Consider the following 21,149-nt stretch of genomic DNA (forward strand, 5'->3'; position numbering starts at 1 on the left):
TCTGCTTCCAACAGTCACTAGACCAACATTCTCTCTCAAGTACAAGTTTGATTAAAATTGGTCTAGGGGTTACCTCAGAAAAGTGTTTCTTCATTTTACATGTATTTGAATAGACAGCATTGGAGTTGGGCTCGAGCTAAACTTTCCTCTTAAGAGCTTTAATTCATTACTATGTTAATTTTCAGCTTTGGACAAGTAGAAAGTGGACGCGTGTTTAATTTGGGGGCATATTAGAATCGGCCAAGTACTGCCAAATAAATCAACGGTGTGTTGTGACATTTTTTCTGCGTCTTGTTTAATTCGACCTGCCAGATAAGTCAATCAGTTTCGGTAGTGCCGTAAGGGTCGAATTAACGGAATTAGACTGTACGTCCTTGCTCATGGATACTTGTGGAAGAATATGTTTGAAAGTGGTATTTTCATAATATAAAAGCACCGCCGCATGTTCTGACCAAGTTTCCCACGTCATGGATCAATATTTTAGCCACAATATCAATTTATGTAACGCCATGAGCTGTATTTTGACTGAAAAAGCATAGAAAGGGGGCTTTTTTCATGCCACGCCACTGCTGAATGACGTATGCTGTTGCGGCCATCTTGGTCGCGTTGAAAAGAACTACTTCTCTTCTTCAATTTCCTGCCACATTTTCGTTCGTCCCCCTATTCGCTATTTAGAAATACCACACTGAAAAAAGTCCCAGTGTGCGACCCCATTCGCTCATTCACTGCACGTGACTAAATAAAGTCCTGTGATTGGCTTAGGCGGCTGGTGTCGTCTGCTACGGCGCACTGATGTACTTGAAAAGTGAACTGCGACGCCATATTGAAAGCCGCTAGCATAGTGTGTAATGATGCCAGAATGTTGGAATTTTGCCACTCGAAACAAGTTTGGCAGGAAAAGAAAGCGAGCGCATTACAACTTCAAAAAGTGCTCCGACCCTGCCAAAAAGCACAGCGACCACTGCGACGCAGGATGCAACGGACCTGGCGAGAGCGAGCTAGGTCTAACAACGTCACCAGCCGATAGTGATCGCAGGTGCACGACACAAAGATGGTGCAGCGGAATTGCTCCAACGGCAAAAGCAAGCAGGCGAAAACTTCCAACAACTGGCGGACACTTCGGCAACGAAGCGGAAATTGGACATGTGTATGAGCGTCAATGATGGTGCGGATGGGCCGGCAGAGATGGAGTTTCGCTTTTATGTTATCAGTGCGGAAGCGACAAATGCTTTGGTCTCGCATCTAAAGTGCAGTCTCTTTGGTGGCTCCATGACTTTTGACTCAGAGGAGTGAGAATACGGCTTTGCCGTCAAGCTTCTCATCATTTGTGAAAACTGTGGCGATGTTGTTTCCAATTGAAGCTCGCCGCTCGTAAAAAACAGCAAAACTGTGTCAAACCCTTTGTAGGGAACATTTTCGCCGCTCGTGCGATGATTAGCACTGGAAATCAACAAATAGCAATGAACAACGTTTTTGCTGCATCGTGGCCTTCATAACAAAACGTGGCAAGGCTATCTCAAGCAGAAGCTGGCGCCAGTGTCGTCGTCTGCTGCCCAAAAGCTGATGGGCACGTGTGTGCTCTCAGTGATGTCATTGTATGATGAGTTGAAACTTCCGAACTCCGGAAATTAGCGGTATCCTACGATGACTCATGGATGATGCGCGGCCATTCGTCACACATCAGAGTTGGCACGGTCATCAAACTGTTCTTTGGACTTGTGCTCGACTACATTGTCCTGAGCAACTTCTGTGCTGGGTGTGTACGCAGCCCGAAACCTGGTGACCCGGACTACCAAGATTGGAAGGTAAGCCATATGTGGCCCCCCCCCCCCAAAAAAAAAACCACAGCAAAGCAGGGGAAATGAAACTTGAAGCGGCGCTTATACTGTTCTGGAGGTCACTTCAACTGCACAAACTAAGGTACACCACAGTCCTCTCAGATGGTGATAGTCGCGCATTTCTTGCTCTCAGACAAGCCAAAGTGTATCGCTTTGTGCCAATCGAGAAGGAAGATTGCATGAATCACGTCCAAAAAGGATGGGGACTGCTTTGCGCACTCTCGTTGCCAAACACAAGTGCTCTGCTTCTGAAACACTTGTTGGCAAAGAAAAATTGATGGGTGTCCTGATCACCAAACTTAGCGCCTGCTATGGATGGGCATTAAAATCCAACAAAAGGGATGTTAAGGCTGTGCAGAAGGCTGTGATGGCAACATACCACTACATCAGGTCAAACGACAGGTTTCAAACCAAGCCCATCTGGTCCAGACTCTTGGTGCCGTCAGAATGCTACGCAAGCAAAAAATTAGCCTATCCCAAAGCATCAATATAATTTGCCTGTCCATGTTTGTCAAGCCCTTCTACCAGTCTATGAGCACCTCTGAGAAGAAAAATTGCTTCAAAGCTGCCAGCACAGCATGACACAAAACAATAATGAATGCTTACATTTCATGATTTGGGCATTGGCACCTAAGGACCAGCATGCCTCGCTTTTTGCTCTTGAAGCTTATGTGGCTAAAGCAGTAATGAAATTTAATTTGGGGAACGAGAGGGTTTTATCTGCTATACTCCAGGAGCTTCATTTGAACCCAGGGCTACCTGACAGTATGAGAATGGCCAAGAAAGATAACCAGCGACCAGCAGCATCAGCGCACAAGCGTGCATCTACAGAAAATCTGCGACGAGCCTTCAAAAAACGCCATTTCAGTAGCTGTAGGCAGACAGATTACATCCCTGTAGTCTACTGACCTTTTATATATGTGGATATATCAATAGTTTTTGTTATATTTGAATAAAAATGAGCTTGTCTGTTTTTTGCGTTTTCTCAAAACATTAATTTTTGAATATTTGCATCCTTCCGGGAGCGATTTCGCAAGTAATCGGGGCACCTAGAATTGTAATTTCTGTTGCAGCACTGAGATACATGAATAATGCACACAATGGTAGGACCAGATTTTTGTATCTCAGTCTTAATATTTTTTTTATTGTCCATACATTAAACAGCCACTTTGAACCCATTTTAAACAGAAAGCGTTGATTTGCTGTATAATTGTTTATAATTGTTAATAATTGTTATACCAAAAACTATTCCTGCCATTGTCAAGCTTACGGTTCCTAGTATCCAGATATGTGCATAAGTCAAGACTTTGATGAGTAGTTTTTGCTCCGTTGTTCCCAGAATCTATGCTAATTAATTTTAGTTAGCTTTATAACTAAGTGGCATATTTTAAAAACAATTGCATATTTGGAATCAACATAAGAAACTGAACAAGACTGTGAAGTTTCATTAAATTTGGTAATGGGTTCTTAATGAAGGTCAGAATACCTACTTCCCCCCTTAAAACATTTGCACTGCTCCTACACTACTACATGCACATCGCATAATCGCATAACGACATGCACATCGTTTCATCATTCTCTCTCCCCCCTTTCCACACAGGGCAACCTTCAGCGCAGCAAGATTGTGCAGGACCAAGTGACGGAAGCTAAGCAGCAGGTACTTAAGGTGCTTGATCACAAGCCTAGAATAGTAGAGATCATCGGCAAATATGTGAGTAAACGGCCGCTCAAGAAGCGAGAGAAGATGTGACTCCTGGCTCCCACCACTCCATTTTAACTCTCACCACAGCCATCGCCACCCATAACATACCTCTGCTGCAGGTTCAGGATCTGACCCAACCAGAGAGGTAGCTGCTAGGGGACATGCGGACAGTATGCACAAACGTAACTGTGTGTGTGCGTGCATCGTTACCCCATGTCATCACAGTGCACTGTATACTCCTCATTGCCATTTCTTTCTCTATGTTTTTTTTTTCTCTCTTTTTTTTTACGTAATCATGCCTTCATTGTTGTAAAATAGGGACTTGGCTGGCTGCCTTCATCTCGAATAGGCATGGACCTTTGTACAAAGATCACCTCAAGGACATCATTAGTGCAGAAATGGATGGCACTGCTTGTGGAAAGACTGAAACAAGGGTGAAGGCCATCCCAACCTTCACCTGTTCTGCCTGTGTACAGCTGTTTCATGCTGAGGGAACGGACCTTAACAGGCCTTCCTTCAGTGATGTGTTGCCCAAGTGCGACGTGCATAGCAGTCAAGGCACTGAACTATACACTGCACATTGCTCACTACGATGATGTGGCCAGCCATGGTGTCTTGTGCATTATGTTCTCATTTAGCCCTGTTTTTGTTATTTATGTAAAATATACTTGTTTGTTTGAAGCCCCTGTTTGTTTTATATTACCAGCTATTTGGCTTAATTGTTCAATCTGGCGCATGTAGCACTGATGCAGCATGGGTACTGCCTCCATACAAAAAAAGAGGTTTTTTCCCTAGTTCAGGTTAAAGGTCCCCATCAATCTTTCCCTTTTCCTCCTTCTCCCCTACTCCTTCAATACAAGCATCGGCACTTATCCTATCTCTTCCTGTGCGCCGGTCAGTCACTAGCATCCGAAAAAAATCTCACATGAAAGGCCTGCTGCGAAGCGTGACGTAGCTGCTGGCTTGCCCGCAATAAGTCAAAGCAAACAGCACGAATCAACATTCCTTGCCACCATAGAGGTCTGTCGCTGTGCGGTTGTTGAAGAATTCTAAACTGTTTCTTCCTTACACTTGCACACTTGCCTACTGGCATCCAGTGATTTCGTCATGTTCAGACTCTCTTTGCAACTTGTATGCTGCATATACTATTTTGTTTGTAAGGTGTATGTAAAGATATATGTTGTGAAAACATAGGGCTGTCTGGACAAGCCAAAGCCTGACAACTGTTGTGTGAGTAACATTCTTTGTCGAAGCTAAGATATGATGTTCTGTTGCCAGGAGAACGCATATGTTTATGGCAAAAAACATTTATTGTAGGTACAACAGATGATGGAAGTGTTTGCTGTGCTGAATAATAATGACTGAAACGAATGCCCTATAAATGTTCAGAGCGTAAAGCTAGAGGTTATCAGTGTGACCTTGAAGGTCCTTGAATGCTGTGGTGCTTGGCTTCTTGAATCGCTAAGTTTAAATAGTGTCACTTATAATTTGTGTAGAGATAAAGGTACAGTTTACGTTGTGAAGAGCTACATTGTGAGAATGAACAGGTGTGAAATCAAACGAGATAATTTATGGATTCTGTCTAAATGGCAACCCCACCAAAATGGGGCATTACCTTCAAAGTAATTGAAAATATAAATATTTAATTATTTTTCTTGGTAAAATTGGCTTCCAATCTGCCACCGTAACGACTTTCATTGAATAAAGCTTGATTATTGCACATTTTTGCTGCAGCTAGAAACAGCTTTTATTCCCTCTGAAATTTTTGTCTTAATAAGTAGGTGTCAGAGGTTGCTGCACTCTGATATCTAAAGTCTTTACATTGCAAACTCTATTTAAACCACATTTGTCCGTCTCAACAAGCACGGCCAGCAGATGGCTAACACAGATAAAGACATTCTCTCAACATGTATCTCTAGTTCTCATTCCTATCTGCTTGCCCTTTGAATGTCACAGTCGTCTTTTCAGGCCGATATTGCTTCACTGTTCTGATTGAGGCACGGAAGCGGTTATATATATGATTGTTATAGAAGAAAATTGCCTTAAGCAAGGATCCTTTTGTCAATATTTTAAGTGTGTTGCTTGCTATCTTACCTGCCAACGCAATGAATGCTTACATGTTTTAGACACCTGCTTCTTGAATACTGAAAGAAACGGTTTCAGTGGTGTTTGTCAGGGCTTCATGCTGTCCTCATATCTCAAGTTTATGGATTTACAGAAGAGGCCTTGGTCATGTGACCATTCTCGTGCATGCTTTTTTTCTTTTCCTTCAAGTTTCAAATGTGAAACAATGCGGGTGTCACATGTCGTATACCTGCTTTTCATTGAGACACCAATGAAATGACACTCTTGTAACATAGGCAATAACGTCTGACGCAAGGGAGCTCAGAGACTCATGTTTTAAAGTGCATTAAATTATTGTCTCCATCCCCCGTTTGCACGTGGTTTGCATTTGTGTGCACATTGTCTTTGGTGCTGTCAGCTGTATGCACACCATTCGTGTCATTTTCCTGCATTGTATAAAGTATCATTGCTCTTATGTATATCTATATTCATGTAGTGTGTGCGTACTTGCTTCTGCATGCTATAGACTAGATGCAGGAAATGGCATGCGCAAAGTAAATAGCGTTTACCCCCGTTATTTTCAGGATTTTAGACTCGTGTTTTGAAACGGTTTTGCTTTATTGCTGCTTGTGTTGATCATGTTACATAAAAATGAATTAAATCGATCTCTTGTCTGACTTCTGTGTTTTTGACGTGAGCATTTTTTTTGTACAAATTTTTTTCATGTCTTTTGGAGATCGGTGTGCACATTGTTTTAGTTTAAGTTTTAAGTGTTGACGTCAAATTCTGTGTACATGGTAAGTTTTGTGCAAGTTTCATTGATGGAATTCTACCATTGTCATAGATCATGGTCTTGTGAAATATGTCCAATTTCTTTGTGAATGCAAATGTTGATAAATGCCATGCAACAGGAACGCTGCCTTGCACTTTGTCATATTTCACTGTGTACAGACTGTACATTAAAAATGACGGAACAAGGAACCCACGGGCAAATGTGTGCACTGTTATTGTTGCTCTGTGACATGCCTGCAATGTTAGAGCACCATACTGAACATATTTAGGGAACCTAAAGAATATATGCTAAACCTCACACCTCCACCACTTGTGAGGTAACACTTTAGCCTCAGTTTTATTCTGAACAGGCAGATGCTCCTAGAGATGTGAGTGATTCACATTGATGGTAACTGTGTAGCATTAAGAGAGATGATGTGCACATCCGGTGCTTATACTGTTTTCAAAACAAACAATTTTATTATCTTGAAGGCAATACGTGCACATGTTCATATATTTTTTTTTGGGGGGGGGGGGAGGGGCGGTTATTCTGAAAGACACAGTGGAAAGGACGTGGAACTGATACTTCAATTCATGTGGCCATATTAAATTATAAGAGGCCGTTCATACTTGAACATGTGGCAAAATTGTGCCTACTGCACATGAATGTGATCGTAAATTGGCAAGAGGACACAAAAAAGTATTCTGGTCTTTCCAGTTGCAGTATGTAGATGCCATTTGTGTCCAGCGTTCCTCAGACAGGTCCTCAAGGGTACAGTCAAGCCCCAATTGAATGAAGCTATCCTTGCTGGCAAAACCTTTGTTAAACAAACTAGTGCTTCTGCACTTCAGCACTGCAGATAATTACATAATGTGTATTGAATGAGCATCCCTAAACAAGATTACTGTAGAAATTGGGCAGTTTAGTGTTTGACATGTTCAGACTTGTGTAGCCATGCAAGTTTGTGAAGAATAGCCAGAGTGATACCATCGTACAGTCCTTTCCACCAAACCTTTCTAAATTTTGGTTTGGCGGATGCGAACGTCAAATGCCATCACATTAGACAAGCTGATGAATAACTGTCTTCAGCTACACAGGGTGCGTGAAAATGTTTGACCTATGCAGGTACGCTTTGTCTTGAGTGCATGTAGCAAGTATTGCTGTCATGCTAATGCAATGTATAAAAATGGCATCCTAATGGAAATTAAGTGTCTATAGGTTGGACATGAAACAGTTCTTTGTCATAAGAGTAGTGCATCTTGTTGTAATTTACATTGGACCTTCAGAGAGGCCTGAAACGTTAGTTTGATCAAGGTTTCATTATATGGGCTTGAGTTGAATGCAAAAGAAACAGGAACAATCAGCGTGCGCAAATGAATTAATTCAGGTTGTAAGATTATATACGTCCCCTTGCACATTGCTCTTTGTCAGCAGTTTCATAAGATGAAACCAATAATAAGAACGCGTTCAAGAACTTACATTCCAAGGTGGCCATGTCACCGCAGGTGGTACCCACGATTTACGACGTCGTCGGTACAAGGTGCATGCTGATGCTACCAACGTCATGGGTGGACCAGGTGAGAACTACCACATCATTGATGCCAGATTACTACGTTGTGTGGAAAATTGGGCAGTTGTAAACCGAGATTGGTCATAACAATTCTAATTTAGGGTGGTGACAGCCTTTGCAAGAGTAGTACTTGACACCGCCAGCTAATTTGGCAGGTGAAACTTTCTGATAGATGATGTGGGACACAAAATGGCGAGCCAGCAAGACCATGTTGCACGCAACTGTTGGTGACATAAAAGTAATTTTTTTTAATAAACGCCTTTCTTCAGTAAGCCTCATCTGCAAGGACATCCAATGTATGTGAGTGCAATGCATGATACATGAACATTATACGTTTCAACAGGCTGAGTAACTATATTGTATTAACGCACACTTCGAAAAACACCCTTTACATTGCATGCAAGTGGATGTGAAAGCATGCTACTAAGAGCATGCTACATATACCCTCTAACTTTTTGCTTTATCTTCAACGAAATTTGACGTGGTAAAGTAAAAGGAAAAGGCAACACATATATTGAAAATGCACACAGGTTTGCTGCGAGCATTGCTATAAAACTAATTTGAAGAAATTAAGCCACTCGCATGCCGACATACTTGGTGCATGTTGGAGAGTAATAAACAATGAAAGGCAGGAATACGCTGCGACTTCTAGCGAGACAGGAACAAAATGGCTGCTCGGCAAATTTGATGGCAAATAGCGGTTAAATTTTTTGTGTTGTCACCATAGAAGTGACCCAATATCGGGTAAGTCCCATGAAGCACAAGATGGCTACTAGCTAGTTTGATACAGCTTGAGCAGGCCAGAAGCAGCTAGAGCTATCTCAAGGTATAATTTACACATATTCAAGATGGCTAGCACTTGATGTCTCCAAGCCATACGCTTCTGGCATTGTGTAGACAATTGGCATTGTGTAGCCATTATATGGTGAAGTTGGGGGGGGGGGCGCACGGTCAATTTTGTAAGTAAATGTGGAAGATGCCGGCATGCTTCGGAAAGGTAAGGGGACTGTTGCGTTGATATGAAATATGCAACCCCTTGTAGCGTAATCAGCACCACAAGCGGAGCGTGCGGAAACCGATCCTTTGTAGATTTCCTACGCGTCTTGAAGCAAGCACATTCGCAGGTTTAAATCAGGCGCCACATTGAAAGCATGCCGCAACTTGCAGACCGCAAATGGGACGCACCATAAAGTTAATATAACCAAGTTCGCAATTTAAAATGTACATAAATACGTAATACATATGTACGTAAACAAATAAAGCATATGCTATTCAAAAACATAGCTGTGAAAAGTGAAAATATGTAAGTATGAGAAAAGATTAGACAGCTTTATTCAAGTGTAGCAGCGGTAGCGAAGGTGGCGCCACGTGCAACGGTGCCGCTTCGCGCTCTTTATTGCCAATTTTGAAACTTTGGGCAGCTGTGGTGGCCGCTCGTTCGTGCTGTTCACTTGCTTAAAGTGATGCGAGTTTTCGAGTGGAAAACTTTGGATCGTGTTTGCAAGAACGGCAGCAACAACACCGCTTTATTTCGCTTTGGTAAGTTAATTTTATACGATTGAGGGGTTTCTACTTTGCTGGAAATCACGTTGCACGATTTGAACGGCATGGATGTCTGTTAACGTTTCGGATTGTAGCGTTCATGCAGTTATTGACAAAAGCTGTTCCAGATTTTTTTTTTTAGGTTAGCATTTTCTTTTTTTGCCTTTTTGCGACTTGAATGCAGTACTGGCTTTGAGGCCATGAGGGGAGCTGTGTAGCTCTGTTACCGACTCGATATGCGGATGTTCATCACTGTGCATGAACTGTATTAAAATATGATCGTGTAATTAGCACTCGCAAGCTGCAACTACGGAAGAAAAATGAGCAAATTTAAGCCACTAAAATATCACTATCGTATGAAAGTCGCCTCAACACCATTCGTTGACCTCCCGTATCGGGGAAAGAACTGCTAATGGCCCCACATTTAGCTCATGGAAGTGTGTCCACTCCGCTATTAGGCATGAAGGCAATGCAAACAATACCAATTGTAGGCAGCAAACAACTGCGGTCACCGAAGGAATGGCCGCCGGCAGCTGAGGCCTATTTTCTGCAATGATGACAGTAAAGAGCAGAAGTTTGTGATGCTGTTTCAAAAGGAGCTACAAGGGAATAAAACAATATCATCAGCTCATAAGCATACATATGCAACATTTCATGAATATTGACCTTTTAAACTGGTTCAAAAATCTAATGGCCACTGGTGCTATTTTGAGTCTCAAAAGATTACCACCTTTACACACTATAGCTAAATGAAACTTGCAATTTCAAGGTTAAAAAATTAAGTACTGTGTGATTCGTTTCAATGTTCCTGTGTGAAATGTAAAAAGCTTATCCATGAATCATGCTGAAGATTAAAGTACGTTTCTGTGTATTGTATTGGTTGAATGTGTATAATTTGTCATTTTTTAAGGTAAGATACCTTTACCGTCAGTTGGCCTTTATTCTGCTTTTAGTGCATGGCTTCTGCACTGCACTATCTCATGTGACAGTGAAGACAGCTGTATCGCTTGCAGTGTTGTCACAGAGTAGGGTGAAGTCAATGTAGTATGCATCTTTTTCCATTTTTGTTGTTCCGAGCATATGATTTTTCTTTTTTTTTCCTTTTTAATGGAGCACCTGTCTTCACTTGGAGGTCGCATTTGAAGATCTGTGTAAGCTATCACTGTTCGCATGACATTCTACCTTCCTCACTGCAAGACAAAATCTTTAGATGAAACGATTCATAGCTGTCATGGAATGTGAGCTTCAAGTAACGGAGGGTGAATTTGGCTGCAGAGAGAAAGCAATGGCAATAAATTTGAGACAAGAAACAAGGCTAAAACAAGGTGAACTTTGTTGAATAGTGAGGTATCACATTTAAACTGTTACCTTTACATAAGCCATTGCAGCTTAAGTCTGTTAATAGCCAAGGTGCTATTATTTCGCCATTCTAATATAAGTAGTCATTTGCGCTACCTGCATCAGCTGATCAATGTTTTCTGAACTTCAGAGGTGGCTAGGAATGACCCAATGAGAGCTAATATGCTGTCGCACTGTATCAAAACAGTGGCAGACTGGCTGACAAAACTGCAGCATGTGTGTCATCCGTGACTCAAAGGTAAATGTAATGCATTTTATAACCTTACATACATGAAATTGTTTGAAAGTGAGCTACACTTGCATTTATTGGTGGTGAACGTCTAGGTTTTTAATTTAGTTACGACGATAAGTCTCAACTCTAGCTTGCCAAATGGCAATGTTTAAATGCTGTCAGCTTCACAAAACAGTTTTATGTTCTGCTATTTGTCAGTAAAGAAAGTCCTTCCCTTTTGAAATTTGCTACATACAATGTGAATTTGACATTAAAACAATGATGATAAGGTTGTTTGTCATTTGTGCTGACGAGAGACGACTTAGTTCTTTTATGAGTATACCACAAAGCTTTTGCCTCGTTTCTATAACAATATTGGATAGGTGTCCACTCAGTAAATATGCTACGGAGCTTCAATTCTTTGTTTATTAATACAGAAATAATAATTAATACATTACCTTTTAGTGTCACAGCTCGAAACATGTGCCAAGTCTGATATGGCTTCGAATGTGAAACGGAAATCTATTGATGTGTCCAAAACACGATGTGGCTATCTCATTATACCAGACACAAATGACGCATACATACACACTATGACCATGCTGCAAAAACAAATTCAGCAGTCGATAAGACAACAGGGAATTAGAGAGTCCTCCTGCATTTCAAAAAGAAGCGCGCAATTTGAAGGGTAAATTTGACGGCTTTTAGGGACAAGGTCATTATATCACTGTCAACTACTTCGTTGTGCCAACTGTCTTGTACTTGAGAAAGTCTGTGACACCACATGAATTCCAACTATGTATTCGGTGATGTGAATAATTTCCTGCTTCACGTCTAAAATAAACCTGCACTTGGAGAATATTCTAAGCTAGCTGCATAAAATGTGATGTAATAATTATTTGTGCTGCTCAAGGAATTGAGGCTCCCTGTCATAAGTGTGGAGTCGACAACTACATAAGAAAGCACAAAAGTGGGGCACAAATTTTTTGTCAGTACTACTCCCTTAATGAATTTCTTCTAGGTGCATTGATTGATTTTATGAGAGTAATCATTTTCATGCACAATTTGTTTTACACTGTTGATGTCTTGTTCTAACTCGTGCAGAATACTACAAACCATTGAGCCCTCCAATCCCTGTGTAAGCAGCTGCATCTCTCCCTGAGGTGGCACAAAGAAGGAAGTTCCATCGCTGTGATCCCGTCAACCAACTTTTTGCGTGGAAATCTCTGTTGTTCGTAGAAGTTTGCAACAAAGTATTCCAAGGTGAAAAGCCTTCCCAGTTGGCAGAAATAGTGGGCCTACTAATTAAAACATGGCTCCAGGGCCCATAATGAGCTCTCTGTGGTAGGCGAGTCACAGTTCAGTTGTACTTACAATTGGTAATTTTGAAAGTACCACAAATCATTTTTGCATGTATGTTGTGTGACAATGGTATAGTTTCTGCAGCCATGATTTTTGGCAAAACAAGTCTTTTAGGTCATTGATCACTGGAAAAATATATTCAAGAGAGCATTGTGAATGTGCCTTGGCTGTCTTTTAAGCTTACAATTCCGTTTAAGTCATAGAATGTTCTTTCTCTGCACTGTTTGTATTATTTGAAAGAAAGTACACTGTACTTATGATGCTCTCGAAAAAAGCTAATTGGTCCCTGTGCCAGTTTTATAAACATCTGAATTACCAATTTAATGGAGACAACCTTATTATTTATTACATCAAATGATAATTAAAATTTTCAAGTACCCTGCGAAAAAGTTGCATTTACTAAAGACTCACTGTATTAGCCATGTTCATAGCAACACTACTGAATCACATTTGTATTTATGAAATAAACTGGATGTTTTACCGCTCACTTAAGCATCCGTGAGCCATTACGCAACGTTGTGTCTGCATAGAGACAGAAAACAGCCCTGCTGCATGGTGTTCTATCTTTAAAATGCACTCTCCACACACTTTCAATCAGTTCTGCTGTCATTAGTAGTGCACGCAACCATTTAGAGCGCAGTTTACCTGTGGTGATAGTGGACCCAAGCAGCAGAAAGTCCCCGTTACAAATTCAGCCCGACGTCTCTGGCCGACTGCAAAACGCTTGGCCCGACCTCGGCACCCAATGGAGGGCCGGTATCGGGGATTGACAATGACCTCACATCTAGCGACCATTGGCAAGTGACTTAAGCCCAACGACTGCAGCCGACGTGGCCGAGTGCACACGGCATGCGGGCCGACTACGACCCAACATTTCGTAAGCACCAGTTTGCCATTGGTCATCGGTTGGGTGAGGATGTTTTATTTTTAAATATTTTTTTATTATATTAAAAAAAGCACCAGGTTATTTTTCTTGCCGCGTGTTGCGTTTTCAGGTCAACGATATACAGTTTATTCGAGGCATTTAACTCGCGCTGGCAATTAATATATGCGATATGTGTGTAATTCACAAGTGAAATATAATTAAACACCTCTAGTTATCTGTACTCGTTAGTGTAAATACGCAACACGCAACAAAAAAAAACACTGAACGCAATGTTTTCTCTTTTTAGGTGTTTTTTTTTTGCAATAATAAAATACATTAATTTTTTCGTGCAGCAGTGTTAACAATTTGCAAGTAGTCTTTGTTCACTGAAATTGTACGATACAGCTGAAGGACAGCGCTGGTCAGCTGTGACAGTTTCCCATACTGCCCGGGAGGCTCTTTCAGCCGGTCCCATGTTCTTGGCTCTGAACTGTATAGCATCCGGTATTTCTCTGTCACCGTCGAGAGTGGAGCTTGGATAGTTACAGTGCTCATACAAACTGAAACAAACGAACAAACAAATAATATAATAATGAATAACTCTGTGAACCATGCAGATGGTTTAGTAGACTTTTTCCACATTCGTGTGCTTCTTTTTCTACAAGAAATCCCGATCCTGACACAGTCACAGACAAAATAATTATTTTGTCATTGCACATGCATATAATAAACACATACTGTACACTTTCACTGAAAATTAGTGCGTTCAACTTCTGCGACGTGATTCCCGCTTTAGAGCCGCCCAAGGAAACATGAGGACAGGAAGGATCGATTTACTGACTTGGCTCAGAATATCATTGCAAAAAAAAAAAAAAATGTATCCAGGCAGTGCGACAAATGAATACAATACAAGATTGCACAAACAAAATAGCACGCAGACTGCCACGAGACAAATGTATAGGTATACATAACGTCTAGACTGCGGTGACAAAGTGTTACATGTAGACTACGAAAATACGGCTACAGAAAAATTGAGGAACAACTTGCGTATCGGCTGTCCGCAGTGTTTCACGTACGTGTCTTCGTTTGATGTTCCTAGATCTACTCAAGTCCATATGCGGAGAAGTGCTACACATAATCCATACTTACCTGCAATGCACCAGACGTATATCATACAGTACTGGGTATTTGCAGTTTGTTTTTTCATTTGTGGGAACAAAAGCGACTTCGAATTATGAATTTTCCACAATGACAACCAGACAAGCGTCTTGCCTGATTTCTTCCCAAATGGTGATAACAGTTCTGAGTGTAGCAGGTCATTCTCACACTATGCTAATTTAAGCAGTACCCTGAAACGATTTTGGCGATTTTCTACAAACGTACTGAGTCGTTAGAGTAGGTTCTTCTGATCATTAATTGATGCATCTAAGTGCTCTGCGTAAAGCGTGTAATTTATTATAAGGTTTTAAAAATACCCATCGCTGCCGATCGCAGCGCACTGCTCGGCGGAATTTTAAGCCGCCCCTACCCATATGATGCAAATAACCCATATTACGTCACATGGGCGAGCTATCTGATTGGCTGACCAGGGCGCGTGGTCGATAATTTTTCCAACTTTATGGTGAACAAATGATGCTCGTAATAGTTGGAATGTTAGTTACTTTGTTTTTGTAAAAAGAAAATAACTTAAAGAGAATACACAAGAATAGTTTTTTAGTACACTTCAGCACTTCCGGCACACAGCAAGTGTCGTCTGCTTGTGTTACAACGTACTCCATTTTAACGAGAGCTCCGCGGTCAGAGTCGGTCTCAGTCTTTTCGCGAGCACTATGATTCGACTTTGTTGCCTTGTGGACTGCAAACCTAGCGACCTGCAAACCGCGAGTCCAGTATTAGGGCAAACGCAAGCACAAGGGGACAGGGTCTGGCCGCTTGACTGTGCCGGGATGAGCCACGAGATGAGCAGAAGAGCAAATGTCAACGGTCTGCACGGTGCAGCCACCTGGTGGCACAGAGCTCAACCATACACAGTAGCAGCAGCGAAGTGTATTCTTTGCTGCTGGTGTGTATTTTTCGCAGGAGTGTAATCATCAACACGTTGATTTATAAATGTTTAAAATGCTTTACACTTGGTTAGAGCAATATTAGCGCTTTGTTTGACTGGTTAAGCGCTGCGCCAGCAAGTGTCTGGACCGTGCAGACCGATCAGGCTGCTCACGTACGTCTACGCTAAAGTTCCTTCATCAGCTTGAGTTTATGCCTCCAGTCATTTGCCGAAATGACCAGCTTGCCTGTTTTTAGCGGAGTACCGGACACGTTCGGCGCTACGACAGAATGCCCGCAACGCACGCTGCTTCGATAGCTCTCGGTCGACGGCCAAGCGGCTAGCGGAGAGGTCTCGCGCGGGAGGGGGCGTGCTCCTAAACAACCGGAAGTGAGCGATGTGACGTCGCATCATGACGCTAAACCAGTGAAGGCGGAGCTTAGCGCCGCTCGCTCGGCGAGTGAGTTGAGGAGGAAAAGCATAGCTAGGGAGGAGGGTAACTTCTAATCGCTTGCAGCTCCATTAATACGTAACGCTTCACTTAAATTGTGGTGCGAATGTTCTACTTAAGCTGTACCCTACGCGCGTACAAAATTTGTCCGATCCGTTTCAGGGGCCCTTTAAGCAGTGTCGTTCCAGTCTTTCCTAGAGAAAAATTAAGGAAAATGTGCCATGCTTACAAGACGAAAAAATAATATTAGAAATATATACATGAAAGTACGTCTCACATTTCCCTGTCCCAACTCTCGAACGCTTGATTCGTTCTCATATAAAACTCTTTTTTTCTTCCTGTCAGAAAAAATAAACACAAAAAACATGGAGTTGTTCACACGTTGCAAAACAATACAAAGAGAGTTTTGTTCACTTGACAGAGACGGTCGTGTATGTACTACACAACATGAAATTAAAATGCCACTTACGAGTACGTATATTTTGAATGGAAAGGGCTTGCGCTGTTCTTGTTCATGTCACTTTGTGTAGTTTGCGTTTGTATGCGCAGTCCATGATAACAGAAATGCACCAACTAGTCTACCAAGAGACTCGGAACGCACTAGCATCCTGAGCTAGCATTTGGCGGGAACTCGCGCCCCTGCCGGCCTGCCTGCGTCCCCGTGAGCATGTGGTGTTGCGCCTGATGAAAACAAATAGATAGCAAAGAAAGCGCCGCTTCGCTTTTTCACCCCGTCCTCGCTGGTGGGAGCTGATGCTGACAGAGAGAATCGCCCGTCCCTGCTTTCCAAGAACCTCTTCATTCCTTCTGGGAGAGGGAGATGCGACGGCACAAGACGACCGCGGTTCCCCACACTTTTTCTTTTTTTCTTCCTTTTTTTTAGGCGCTGCCTATGAGCACACCGCTGTTTCCTTTTGGTGTGTGTGTGTGTGTTGTGCACATGCGTGTGTGTAATGAAAATCTGCGTTCTATATTTTGCAGGCATTGGTAGCTCTGAATGAATATATATATAACTTATGTATACAATAATTTTGACCACTTCAGTGCGTCGAGCAGTACTTTGGGTGCTATGTATGTTACCATGTAGGTTCCATTTTCCTTTTTGTGAATATTGTCTAAATATTGTATAATCTTGTTTTGTTTCCTTTTGTACTTGCTCATTGTATAACTGTTAGTACAGTGTGCAATTGCCTTTGTTTTAAAAGTCTCGCTGTGAAGGCGCTGCCAAGCGAAAGGGGGCTGCGGCTTTGTCAATCTGTATCTGACAGCTTTTTCTGCGCCTCCGCTGTCTGTACCTTTACAAGGCAGAAATAAATAATTTGAATTTTAATAAATATTCATCATCAAAGCATCACGTCTATATGTGTACGAAGTTCGATTTGTACACGCGCATGCATGCACAGGCACAGTTCCAGAGAGCGTTGCACGAAAATGGTAGATATGCTTCACAGGAGACAGCGCTTGAAAAAACACTCATGATATACCATGAATTTATTAATTCTTAACTGCTTGATTGTTGAATGTCATTAGTTCACTGAGCAAAAGTTGTAAGAATTTGATCTAACTCTAGTTCTTCCAAATCAACTACACGTCGACAGCAGAAATGCTCCAATTGTATAATTGACATTGATTGGCATGCAGCTTTAATTATTCTTAGACGAATCTGCAATAGCTACAAAAATTGCAGATTTTGACATCTCTTCACAATTTGGCTTCGTATAATCGCTGCTTCTACACTCCCCAGTGAAAGTATCCAACTGAAACGTTTTCCTAGAACCTTACAGTCCATGAGTCGCTTGCGCTTATATCGTCTGACAATTTTTGCTGTGATGCAACAGGGACTTTTACAATTAACATGCCGTTCGCAAACAATTTTGCTTGACTCTTTGTGCAGTTCAGATGACTATTACGAGAACTGTCTACCGTAATATCCACTTGATTAAATTTTGTCCAGACTCCAAGGACTTCGAGCCGCCACCTGAGGCCACTACAACAAAAAACTGCTGGACCATTATTGCAGTTTCTTCTTTTTCTTCCCCGTAAAATAGTTATTTGCTCGATAGGATACACCTAGAAAAAAAAAGAAAGCAATAATGAATGATGTAATAGTGTTACAAAGATATCTGTTTTTGAAGTATTGAAATCGTGATTTTTCGTAAAGGAAATGTAATACTTCCGCCACATGTCTTCTTCCTCCGACTTCCACATTGGTCTCCACTAACTCTTATTCTCATAATAGTGGTCATTGCATGCGCACCTGCATATATAGTGAGAATAAATTTGATTCTGATTTCATAATTAACTCTATTACTTTTCGATCACTCCAGAAAAAAACACAGAACCATCCTTTAGCCGGAAGTTGATCTAACAGCCAGATGAACTGTCACTGACGTCTGTATGTGATGGCTGTTTTCCCCCGTGTGACAAACCGCCGTCCTTGCTTTTGTATAGCTGCTCTATATTCCGTCATCATTCGTCTGTCAACATTTGTTACGAAAAAAAAATTAAAATAATTTCTGCCTCACTTCTTCAGAGCACTGCGCAGCCTGTCGGAAGGCACTGGCGCGCTTGAACGCATGAGCTAAATGATCAATTTCAAAGTATAAATTCCTGGCTGAACCACTGGTGAAGGCTTTTCACGCCACATTACTTTATTATACTGGCTTTTCTTGTGACCGATGACAAGACACTAAATTTGTCGACCTCTGCAAGACAAAGCTGCATCAGCGCAGCTTCTTAAATATACGAATTGGCTCAGTGGCTGTCGGACAGTGCACATGGTCACTTGTGGCACGTCACTAAGAAACCAGTTAAACACTTAGCATATATGCACGTAAATGACGCTACCACAAATATAACGTGAGAGGGAACTTTCGGTCTAAAAAAGAAACTATATATATATTACACGAAGTGATGCCGCAAGTAAACATGAAACGACGCGTAGATGCGGGTGCTCACAAGGTGCAATTCCTCGTTACTGCGAACTGCCGTCGCAAAATGCAGTGAAAGGACGAGCGCCTGCACAATTATTCGTTACTACATGTTTCTTTGTCACTGTTGGAGATGATGGTTTCTGCCCCCCATGCGACCAAAGTTATTTGGCAGACAGCAGTTCAGAAATACCCATAATAGAATGGAATAAGGCAAAGCCTTTCACGCACTGTGCGACGATCCTCTGGGCGACTTCGAAGGCCGCTCACTTGGCGCGCCTGCACATCACCACCGATTACAAAGTTTCGATTAATACGCCGTAACCATATTGATGCTGCACTAAGAGCATTTTAAATCGGGAGAATAAAGGCGGCGCGATATGAACAGTGACAACTCCCAGCTTGCGTGCTCTTGCGCACGGTGAAACGTCAGCGCTAGATAAAGTAGAAGAAAAATATGACACGTCATGTTCATGTCACGAACCCGAATATAATGCGAGGCGTGTTCCGAGGCTGGAAATATTGGAGGGAAAACTTGCGCTGTATTCGTGCAAATATATAAAGTGGGCCTCTCTTGTGTATCGCCTCTTCTCTGGCTCACCTGCTCTCACGCTGCACGTCTCCTAGCTACAGCCTGTGACACTGGTAGCAGCACATAAAGAACACCTCCTTTCATAGTATTGTTATTTCATTATTTTGTTTCTGTATAAGGTAAACACCAACAATGGTCAACTTACGCAAGCATTCATGCAGGCATTCCAGCTACGTGCGTCTTTTTGTGTGGTTGTACCCATTCGCTCGATTAGGTCATTAAATACAAATGCTCATTTAGGCGTAAACCTCTGTTTATGCATTATGGTATATGTTTTTATCAATTGGACGTCATTTCGGACGTTTCATTGTTTCGATTTGGCCTGTACCATCGTGCTCAGTATGAGCTACTACGTGCGACCACTTTACCACGCGCATTTGCTTTGTAGCTCATATTGAGCGCAGTAGTACACCATAGCCCCATATAGGAACCAGAAAACATATATATTCTAACACACAAACCGAAAATTCGATCACATTAAACGACTTTCTTTTTTTTTTCATACATGTGCCACAATTGCAGGAATATCTTTCATACATAAAATATACCCATAGTGAGACTTCCGACGAATATGATTTAGTATACTTACACGCAGTACATGTATGAGTTGGATATTCTAAGAACGAAGTTTCCTTTTACATGGGAGCTATAGGTTACGTGGAAGCTAGGTCACGTGGGCGCCTGCATGCAGCGCACGGTCTGCCATTTGGGAAGTGGTGTCATTGTCCAGAAGGCCCTTATCATCTTGCGCAAGAGCGATATATGAAAGTGAAACATATACGGAAATATATATACGTAAAAACATAAAGTTGACAGTGGCTTTGATGGACAAGGAAAAAGAAACCTATATAATATTGCCTATTGTAAGCCGTTCCATGGTTTCAGCCAGAAATGTATAACTATATTAGGTAAAGCTGTATAGGTAAATCTATACTGATTAAAAAAAGATATTCCAATTAGTCTTTATTTGTTGCGGCGCACTACAGCACATGTATTCATGTTAATTTTTCCTCATGAAAGTGCTTTTGTGGTGCTGCCTTGGGCGTGTTTCTGAATTTCTCATCTTGCACTCGGATAGATCGCACCGTTTATTCAAAATTTACTGACGGAAGACACCGCTGGCTTCTCAGCCGCAAGTGCAGTGTACAACTCCAATCAATGTCACCTGGCCAGCTGCAGAGACTAGTCGAAAACATGGAGGGAAAAGAAAGACGGCCAAAAAGAAAAGTTTCCCCCGCCTGCCTTTCCTGGTTGTGCACATTTTGTCTTTTTCTTTCTTTTTTCCTTTCCCCTCCTCGCCCCATACTGCGGTTACATGGCCACGCTACTTGGCCTTGTGCTTGGTTCTCCCTTGCCCGCATTCTTCCCCACCTGTGGACTATTTTCCTTTTCTTTTCCCCTCTTAGTCCGAGTCGCCAGAGGCTATATCAGCTTGTTGTTGGAAGTAGGCATGCGCATTTACATAGCTTGTTCGTTTGCGCTCAAATTTCGCAATGAGGTTGCATTCTTTCTTCTTGCATTTTTCAGTGTTTAATTAGTATCTCTGCTTGCCATGGTTCATGCGAAAAAGACACCTGCTACCCCAGTCGAACCGAACCAGCTGCTAACGAACCAGTTTAACAGCAATGCAAAGCGTTTTACCAATGCAGACAAACAAAAAATGCCGCCTTTTAGCAAAACGTGAGTTGAAACCAAGCAGCAGTACGCGCAAACTGATTAAAAGATAATTTTAAAAGTCCAGAGTTGAAGTCTGGGGCTTCTGCAGTGTGCATCAGCTGTGGCAGCATGCAAAATGCTTGTTATGATCGTAGTTATATATTTAGTGCAATATATATTATGCTGTCTTA

The 21,149-nt window shown here is 41.9% G+C and overlaps 1 protein-coding gene and 1 long non-coding RNA gene across 4 annotated transcripts in view; one reads left to right on the forward strand and one right to left on the reverse strand.

Moving 5' to 3' along the window:
• The window catches only part of LOC135914650 (histone deacetylase complex subunit SAP130-like), a 612,247-nt gene that overhangs the window by 573,736 nt on the left and 17,362 nt on the right, over positions 1-21,149 (forward strand). For 2 of the 3 annotated variants that reach the window (XM_070532047.1, XM_070532046.1), the window contains exons 25-26: positions 3,439-3,495; positions 7,882-7,953. In XM_070532047.1, the coding sequence (XP_070388148.1) occupies positions 3,439-3,495; positions 7,882-7,953 (129 nt within the window). Of the gene's footprint in view, positions 1-3,438; positions 6,282-7,881; positions 7,954-21,149 lie in introns of those variants that run through there. The other variant, XM_065447584.2, reaches the window with a different exon arrangement.
• On the reverse strand, positions 13,489-17,970 carry LOC135913570 (uncharacterized). Its single transcript, XR_010568056.1, has 3 exons — positions 17,704-17,970; positions 16,058-16,118; positions 13,489-13,845 (listed from the first exon to the last, which is right to left on the reverse strand). It is a non-coding gene; the product is annotated as an uncharacterized lncRNA (long non-coding RNA).

The sequence above is a fragment of the Dermacentor albipictus genome, chromosome 1 (genome assembly GCF_038994185.2).
Source record: "Dermacentor albipictus isolate Rhodes 1998 colony chromosome 1, USDA_Dalb.pri_finalv2, whole genome shotgun sequence".
Taxonomy (NCBI): domain Eukaryota; kingdom Metazoa; phylum Arthropoda; class Arachnida; order Ixodida; family Ixodidae; genus Dermacentor; species Dermacentor albipictus.